General features: G+C 49.1%; 1 protein-coding gene across 1 annotated transcript; it reads right to left on the reverse strand.

Moving 5' to 3' along the window:
* Positions 1 to 4804: 4804 nt before the first annotated feature.
* Positions 4805 to 9145, reverse strand: LOC129516215 (uncharacterized). Its single transcript, XM_055335557.1, is given in 4 exon segments — positions 4805 to 4950; positions 5254 to 5334; positions 5337 to 7542; positions 7544 to 9145. Coding segments are annotated over 4 exon segments (4029 nt in total). The 5' UTR covers positions 9140 to 9145.
* Positions 9146 to 9431: the final 286 nt, after the last annotated feature.

A 9431-nucleotide genomic window follows, 5' to 3' on the forward strand; every position in this document is an offset into this window, starting at 1 on the left:
GTTCATACTGGGGTTGTATCTTCCCCTACTGCAGTGGGCCAAATAAACTTAGGGTTACATCATTGGTATGTTTTCTGATGTTCTTTGGGGAGTCCAGAGTTGACTCTTCCATTTCTTCATGCACTGCTTACTGGCCCATCTTGGGAAACTTCTTTGCTCTGCCGAGAATCTTGCAAGAGAGGTGGAGAAGACATGCAAACCTAAGCATAATGAGCGAAGGATGGAGTAAGGAGTGGCAGGATCCTGTTATTTTTGTCAGTTCTCTTTAAGAAGTCTGTCTCAAACCAGAAAGAGTGACAATTCTCCCAGCTTACCGTGAAGGCAGTTCAGACAAGTATCAATGTAAATAATATGGAGGCTTTCTCATAAAACAGAAATTTCTATCTTTCCTTCTCTATAATTGGCAGAAAAAGAAAAAAGAAACCTAAAACTTCAGATCCTTAAGTATTTAGCCATGCTTGTTGTGAATTCAGAGTCCAAGTGTATTATTCCTCTTGTTGGGGGAGTGTGTCAGTGAAAGCTGTCAGTGGTACCCTGGGAGGGAGAGCATGTGATCTCTGAGCTTGATGCGCAGCCTTGAAGAACAGGTATTCTGTTTCTTACAAAGAAGTGAAAGCCAAGCAGTGGAATAACTAAGTTAGCTATTCTGACACTATTGTTTTCAAGAGCTGTGACCATCATTGACATTTCCATGGCATTTTAAGGCACTCCACAAAATATCTTATAAATACTACCTAGTGCATAGCCTGACCTTCCACTTAAAATACAGCTACTTATGAGATTTATTTTTTCTGCTCTACATTTTTTCTTTCTTTCATGCTGTCCATGTATGGTTATTTATTTATACCACATCTACTTCCACCAAAATGATTTGAGGCAGCTTACAATAGAAGTAAAAATGAGGCCAAAATGTGCATCCCATTAGGAGTAAAATACAGGCTGCATACACTTTTCATAAAACTTTTGGCAGTATTTACAGCTCCTTATCCCTGTAGTCCAATGTGCTTAGCATCTAATTGCAAATCTTCCTTCTAAGAATATTCTGCAGAGTTGAAGAAAATCCTGAATTCATATTTCCAAATCCAAGGAAGTGAAACTTTTTTCCTTTACTTGTCAGTTCTCCTAGAGAACTTCAATTCCATTGAAGGTGTCAGACTAATAATGATAATCTTAATTCAAAATACGTATCACATAGGCACACATACACACACACACACAGTCAGTCAATTAATCCATCTAATTCTCTCCCTATTTCCGCTTGGAATGGATCATTTAATTCAAGATGTAGCACACTTTTCTGGAAAGGGCCAGGTAGTATATATATTTGGCTTTGCAAGCCTTATGATGTCTGTTACAGTTATGCAACCCTGCTACTGTATGTAGCACAAAGGCAGCCAGAGATAATATGTAAAGTATTCTTGTGACTGTGTTGCAATAAAACTTTATTTACAAAAACAGATGGGGAGCTGGATCTGGTCTACTTGCCAGTTTGTTGACTCTTTTCCTCATGCTTTCCATTACTCCAATCTAGATTCAGAGTAAAAAGGTAAATTAAATAAATAAACAGTCAACAACAGACAAAGTCGATAGGAAATGGCTATTGGCCATATTATTCTCATTATTTCTGTCCCTCCATTGTGTCTGGATAGACCATATTTTTATTATTCCTGTTGTAGTGGGAGAATAGTAGCTTCAAAGATATGTCCATATACTAATCCCTGGAACTAGTAAATACTATCTGGTTTGGAAAAAAAGGTTCTTTGCAGACCTGAGGAAGTGAAGAATATTGAGGTGAGAAGATGATCTTGGATGATCTGTGTACATCCTAAATTCCATCACAAGTAGCCTTAAAAGAAAGAATCCAGAGGAGATTAGGCATATACACATAGGAGAATATGATGTGAAGATAGAGGCAGATATTGGAGTGATGTGACCATAAGCCAAGGAATGGCAGCAGTCACCAGAAACTAGAAGAGGTAAGAAACAGATTCTTTCCTGGAACATCCAGAGGACTTTAGTCCTGTGAAACTAATTTAGCCCAGTGAAACATGTTAAGCATCTGGCCTCCAGAACAGTAAGAGAATATATTTCCATTGTATTAAGCTATCCATTTGTGGTCATTCATTATATCATTCATAGAAAAGTAATATACTTATACCTCCTTTCCCTGGATTGGAAATTATTCTCTCTTCCCCTAACCCTAAAAAACACATTTGACTTGTCAAAGTATAGATTTAACTATTGTTGGACCCTGGCTCACGGGTGCCAACGTGGCCCGGTGGACGCCCCAGAGACCCAGACCCCAGACAGGCAGATGCAATTAGCAAGAGGGTTTATTGAACGTTTGCGCAAACGGGCTCTCCGCCTCCGAGGAGGAAAAGAGCCCCGATTAGCAGTTACAGGTATCTTTTAAAAGGCAAAAGGAAAGAAACTGCCTAAAGACAAAAGAACCGCGGGAGTCTCGTAGCATCCAGGTTGATTTTGGGGAGGGTCAACATGAACCTATTCAGGGACATTCCAGTCAGGGTGTGGGGGGGGGGAACGGTTTTCTTATTGTAAACAGAATGCTTTTAGTTGCTAAAATTTCAGGAAGAAGACTGGATGGGCTGCCTCTGGATTAGGGCTGGCCCTACTTACAAGGGGGGAGGTTTCTTCATTCCCTCCTCTTGTTTGGGCTGATTTTAACCTTAAAATCTTAGGGAACATTTATTTTTTCAGTTTGGAGGGCCCGACATTGCTGAGTTAATACCAGAGCTTGGGTAATAGACAATCTTTCTCGGATGAACTGGAGCAGCTGGTTGAGGACGCAAGGGCCGAAAGTTAGCAGCAGGAGCAGGATAACTAGAGGGCCCATAATGGTAGAGATTAGGGTGGTCAACCAGGGAGACTGGTTAAACCAGCTTTCAAACCAGCCCTGCTGGGCCTCCCGGTCCCTTTGTCTTTTATTTAACCTTTCCCTGAGTTTGGCCATGGAGTCTCTGATGACTCCAGAATGGTCTGCATAGAAACAGCATTCCTCTCCCAGGGCCGCACACAGTCCTCCCTCTTTCAGGAATAGTAAATCCAAGCCTCTCCTGTTTTGAAGTACTACTTCTGAAAGTGAGGTGAGGGACTGTTCTAGCTTAGAAACGGACTGCTCTAGTGTCCGTAGATCCTCATCTACAGCTGTTTGGAGTTCAATATAATGTTGTGAGTCCTGGATCAGAGCAGCTGCGCCAGTACCCACCCCAGCAGCGACCCCTAGTCCCAACATAACGGCTAAGGTTAGGGAGACAGGTTCGCGCCGAAAACGGGTGGGAGGTTTATCATACTGATTTTCTAGAGTTTCAGCAGGGTGATAGAACACCCTGGGTATGATCTGCACCATGACACAGAAGTCATTTGAGCTATTTAGAACCTTAGCCGACACACAGGGGGTGAGGCCTTTGTTGCATGCCCACCAAGTTCCCGGCTGGGGCTCCAGGTAAGAATCAGTCCCCAAAATCGGGGTGGTAGTGTTACAGAGTCTCTGGTAGCCCCGGGGGGGTGTTCCTATGCAGGTTCCCTGTCCTGTAACTTCTGTAAGGGTGAATTGTGGTTGGGAGTCGGGTGTGCATCCCTGAGTGCTAGTGATGTTATTATAGGTCCCTGAAGTAGCAATTCCCTCATAATAAGGGGGAGGGGAAGCAAGGCAGAGCCAGCAGGATTTAGTTACATCGGGGCTGGTTCGATTAAGGGCCAGGAATGCCCCTATGATAAGATTAAACAGTCGTTGTCCCGTCTCGGGTGACGACCCAGGGGTTGGAGTGACCGCGAAGTTAGTGGGTGCGGCACTCCCTGCGGCTAGGGCCGGGGCTGGTAGTTTAGCAGGAGCTCTTTGTTCCCCGAGGACCGCGTTAGGCCCGATCGCCACGGGGTCTGGGGATTCTATTTTTAGTTTAATTCTGAATATAAAACCATCATCTGTTCTTTCTTTGTATAACCTGAGTCCCCACGTATATCCATTGGCCCAGTAAGTAGCCCTTTTTCCGGGCTCCGTGAAGGATATCCGTAGGGGATGACACCACCCTTGGCAGGGCCCATAATTAAGGGTTTTCCATTTGCTAAATGTCGGGTGAGTATAGTTAGCCTTGACAGTGATATAATCCCAGGAGGAGGAGGGCCTCCATTCTGTATCCCCCGTAGTTTCACAACCCCAATTTTTACAATAAAAATATTCCCCTCCTCCACAGGTGGGATTTAGCCTGCGATCTCTGTGGTTCCCGGGACAGACATAAAAGGGAAGAGTGCTTAGCATGGCCCTTCTGTCAGGCGTGCCACATCCTCCCCATGGGTCTAATCCCAGTCGCCCTGGAGGGCTTTCTTGGTTAGGGGCTCTAGAGGTGTCGAAGTATCCCTCTAGGTCCCATGGGCTAGGGGCCCCTATGGTTAGCTTGCATAGGTCAGGATATAGGTCAGGCCACCAGGTTCCCACGGGGGCGGTCTTAGTTATAGACCAGACCTCGTCACCCCCAGACGTTAGTACCTGCCAGGTTAACCTTTTGAGGGCATGAGGGTCACCTCTGGCGGAGGTGAAGAGCGCTAGGAGAGGTAGGAATATTACAACTGTCATTGAACAATTTTTGAAAGTCTTATCTTGAGCGGGTTTTGGGTGCGGTGGAGCTTCCATTGGAGCGGCTCGTCCGGTCCGTCCTGGCTGGCGTCAGCGGTGCTCGTTGATGGGGCGCGCTTGACGTGTGAGGCGTGGACCCAAGCAGCAATGCCGTCTACCTTTAAGGCGGTTGGGGTGGTCAGTAGTACAGTATATGGGCCCTTCCAGCGGGGCTCAAGCGTCCTGGACTGATGTCTCCTGACGTAGACGGAGTCCCCGATCTGGAACGGGTGTGGGCCGGTTGTGTCTCCGGGGCGGTAGACAGCCGCAAGGGGTTTCCAGATCTGGTGCTGGATAATCTGGAGCGCCTTTAGCCTGTCCTGTAAACCGGGAGTGTTAGCAAGAGGGTCAATAGCAGAGTCTAGTAAGTCCGTTACTGGTGGGGGACCTCCATAGAGAATCTCGTAAGGAGTTAGCCCATGGCGCGCGGGAGTGTTCCGGACTCGGAACAGAACCATAGGGAGGAGTTGGACCCAGTCTCTAGTGCCAGTCTCCAATGTCAATTTAGTTAGGGTCTCTTTAATTGTTCTATTCATTCTTTCTACCTGACCTGAGCTCTGGGGTCTGTATGCACAATGTAATTTCCAATTTATCCCCAGTAATCTGGCCACCAACTGACTTACCTGGGAGACGAAGGCGGGGCCATTGTCCGACCCTATTACCTTGGGCAGTCCAAACCGCGGGAAAATTTCTTCCAGGATTTTCTTGACAACCACCTGGGCGGTTTCTCGCTTGGTGGGGAAAGCTTCTGTCCAGCCTGAAAAGGTATCTATAAACACTAGGAGGTACTTGTTACCATATTTACCTGGCTTGATTTCAGTGAAGTCTACTTCCCAATTAGTTCCGGGTCTTTCTCCCCTCATCCTGGTTCCCTCAGGCATCTTGAGGTGTTTGGTATTTACCTTAGCACAAGGTACACAAGCATCGGTTACCTGTTGGATCAGGGAGGGGAGTTTGGGAATGTAATAGGTCTGACCTTCTCTCCGGAGGAGTGCTTTTAATTTTTTGTGTCCGAGGTGAGTCCATCGGTGGAGGTGAGTCACCAGTTCTTTGGCCCTTTTCTGGGGCAGGACCGTCTTCCCTTGGTGTTTCCAGACCTTCATTTGCTCGTCATATCCTGCCCCTATTTGCTGGACGATATCTAGGTCGCTGTCTGAGTACTCGAGAGAGAGTTGCCCCGGTGTCCGGACAGCCTCTGGTACTTGTAGGGAGAGGGCCTGTGGGCCTAGTGCAGCGGCCCGTGCTGTCTCATCGGCCATCCTGTTCCCCTCTGCTACTGGGTCATTGCCTCGCTGATGCCCAGGACAGTGAATTATACTCAGTTTTCTCGGCAGAAAGAGGGAATGGAGAAGATCTTGTATTTCTTCTCTGTTTTTGATGTTTTTACCTGCTGAGGTTAGGAGACCCCTTCTACGGTATATTTCTCCATGAACATGGGCAGTTGCAAAAGCATATCTGCTGTCAGTATAAATGTTGACCTTTTTGTCCTTAGCCTTTCTTAGGGCCTGAGTTAGGGCTATAAGCTCTGCCCTTTGAGCTGAAGTCCCAGGCTCTAAGGCACTGGCCCAAATGACAGCTTTCCCATCTACCACGGCTGCCCCGGCTTTACGCTCACCATTTCGTAGAAAGCTACTCCCATCGGTGTACCAGGTTGCTTCAGCATCTGGCAAAGGCTGGTCTGTCAAGTCCCCTCTGGTGCCATGGACTTCAGCTAGGATCTGGTGACAATCATGCATTACTAGGGAGGGGGACTCGGTTTCTGGAAGCAAGGTGGCCGGGTTTAGAGATGTAGCCGTTCCAAACTGTATCCGCTCAGAATTCAGTAACATGGCCTGATAATGGGTGACCCGGGCGTTTGAGAGCCATCGATCAGGGGGCTGGCGGATGACTGTCTCTATGGCGTGGGGGGCCACCACAGTGAGGGGTTGGCCAAAAGTCAACTTGTCTGAGTCTTTTACCAGGACTGCCACAGCCGCTATTATTCGGAGACATGGGGGCCATCCTGCAGCCACGCTGTCTAATTTTTTTGAAAAGTATGCCACGGGCCTTTTCCAGGGTCCCAGTTTTTGAGTTAGGACCCCTTTTGCTATTCCATTATGTTCATCAACATATAGCGTAAAAGGCTTGGTTACATCTGGGAGGCTCAGGGCAGGGGCGGTCAATAAGGCCCTTTTTATTTTGTCAAAAGCCAATTGCTGCTCCTTTCCCCAGTGGTAGGGGGTGTTGGATTTCGTGAGAGGATATAGGGGAGCCGCCATCTCCGCAAACCCGGGTATCCAGAGGCGGCAGAACCCAGCACTGCCGAGGAACTCTCGTAGTCCTTTGGCATTAGTGGGTGCTGGGATCAGGGCTACAGCCTTTTTGCGGCTCTCCGTCAGCCACCTCTGGCCTCCTTCCAGGAGATATCCCAGATAGGTCACTTGTCTCTGGCCTATTTGGGCCTTTTTGGCAGAGGCCCTATACCCCAGTTCTCCCAGTCTCTCAAGCAGGGCCCCCGTACCTTTTACACAATCCTGTTCTGTCCTAGCCGCCAGGAGCAAATCATCCACGTACTGCAGGAGGACGAGGTCCGGATGGCCAACTCGGAAATCTGCCAAATCCCGATGCAAGGCCTCATCGAACAAAGTGGGGGAGTTTTTGAATCCCTGTGGCAGCCTTGTCCAAGTGAGTTGTCCTGAGAATCCCGTCTCAGGATCTTTCCATTCAAAAGCAAAAATAGGCTGGCTTTGAGAGCTTAACCTCAGGCAGAAGAATGCATCTTTTAGATCTAACACCGTATACCAGACATGGCTTGGGGGTAAGGTGCTGAGCAAGTTGTAGGGATTCGGCACCGTGGGATGTATGTCCTCTGTCCTCCAGTTAACCTCTCGTAAATCTTGTACCGGCCGGTAATCTCCTGTGCCGGGTTTTTTTTACGGGCAATAGAGGAGTATTCCAGGGCGACTGGCAAGGTATTAAAATGCCCAATTGTAATAGTCTCTGTATATGGGGCCGAATGCCTTCTTTGGCCTCTTTGCTCATTGAATATTGCCGGATCGATATGGGGGTGGCCGAGGGTTTTAAGTTTATAATTATGGGCGGCTGGTTTACAGCTAGTCCCATTCCGGCCGTTTCCACCCAGGCCTGAGGGTAGTTAGTGAGCCATTCAGAGTCTAGGGGCTGCACGGCCGGTGGAGAGTCCTCGTGCAGCCGGTGTTCATCCTCTAGGCGCAAGGTCAGTACCTGGAGGGGCTGCCCTCCCGCGCCAGTAATAGTGGCCCCTTTTTGCTGAAAATGTATCTGGGCCCCTACTTTTGAAAGAAGGTCTCTGCCTAGGAGAGGGTAAGGGCAGTCTGGGACCAGTAAGAAGGAATGCGTTACTTGCCCAGTGCTCAGGTGGACCTTCCGTTCGGTTGTCCATCGATATAACTTGCCTCCAGTTGCCCCCTGAACCCAAGACGTTTTAGAGCTCAAGGGTCCTTTTGCCTCAGTTAAAACTGAATGTTGAGCTCCCGTATCGACCAGGAAGGTCACCGGCTGTCCCCCCACTTTAAGGGTTATCCGAGGCTCAGGGGGGGGTTCCTGGCCCTGACACCCCTAATCTTCATCTTCTAGGGACAAAACAGGAATGGGCTTCTTTTTAGGTCCCTGCGTTTGGCCCTTCCTTGGGCAATCTTTAACCCAATGTCCTTTTTCCTTGCAGTAGGCACACTGGTCTCGTTCAACCCGTGGTCCTCTTTTGTCTCCCAGGTCCCTACTCTGTCCTGACTTACTCTGCCCTGAGCCCTGTACTACGGTGGCCAGTATCCTAGTCAGCTCTTTGTTACGTCTTTTATCTCTCTTATCCTCCCGTTCCTCTTGCTCTTTACGGATCCTTTCCTCCCTTTCCTCTAGAGTTTCTCGCTTGTTAAAAACCTTCTCTGCCTCTTTCACTAAGTCCTGTAAGGTGTACCCCTGAAGTCCCTCCAACCGTTGTAACTTATTACGAATATCCGAGGCCGACTGTCCAATGAAGGACATAATTACATCTGGTTGGCGGTCTTCAGCCAAGGGGTCAAAGGGAGTATACATGCGGTAGCCTTCTATTAACCTCTCCAGAAAACCTGCCGGCGTCTCCTCTTTTCCCTGCACTATAGCACGTACCTTTGCCAAATTGGTGGGGCGACGCCCTGCCCCTTTGAGACCCGCTAGGAGTACCTGGCGATAGAGACGGAGCCGCTCCCTACCAGCAACAGTGTCGTAGTCCCAGGTCGGGCGAACCAAGGGGAAAACATCCTCAATCTCATTAGGCAGCTGGGTTGGCCTCCCGTCCGCCCCCGGGACGTTTTTCCGAGCTTCGAGGTACACGCGCTGTCTCTCCTCCGTGGTGAGGAGAGTCTGCAGGAGCTGTTGGCAGTCATCCCAGGTCGGCTGGTGGGTCAACAGAATTGACTCAATTAATCCGGTTAGCGCCTGGGGGTCTTGGGAGAAGGAGGGGTTATGAGTTTTCCAGTTGTAAAGGTCAGAGGCAGAGAACGGCCAATATTGCATCTGGCCGCCTACTGACCGGAGGGGAAATGCCTGGGAGGTCCAGACGTCTTCCGACTCTCCCCCGCGCTCTCGCCGAAAGCGGAGGCGACTGGCGAGCGGGGGTGAAGCGAGGGGTTGCCCCTCTGCCCCCGTAGAGTCGGGGGACGGAGCTGAGGGAGCGGAGGGAGAGGTAGGGGCCTCCGAGCGGGGCGTTGGGGGTTGGGCATAAGGGGGAGGGGAGGAGTCCAAGAGAAGGAGACTGTCCTGGTCCCCTGGGAGCACAGGCGGCTCCTTAGGTTTTGATTCAGGAAAT

This window comes from Nyctereutes procyonoides, unplaced genomic scaffold, assembly GCF_905146905.1.
Source record: "Nyctereutes procyonoides isolate TBG_1078 unplaced genomic scaffold, NYPRO_anot_genome, whole genome shotgun sequence".
NCBI classification, from domain to species: domain Eukaryota; kingdom Metazoa; phylum Chordata; class Mammalia; order Carnivora; family Canidae; genus Nyctereutes; species Nyctereutes procyonoides.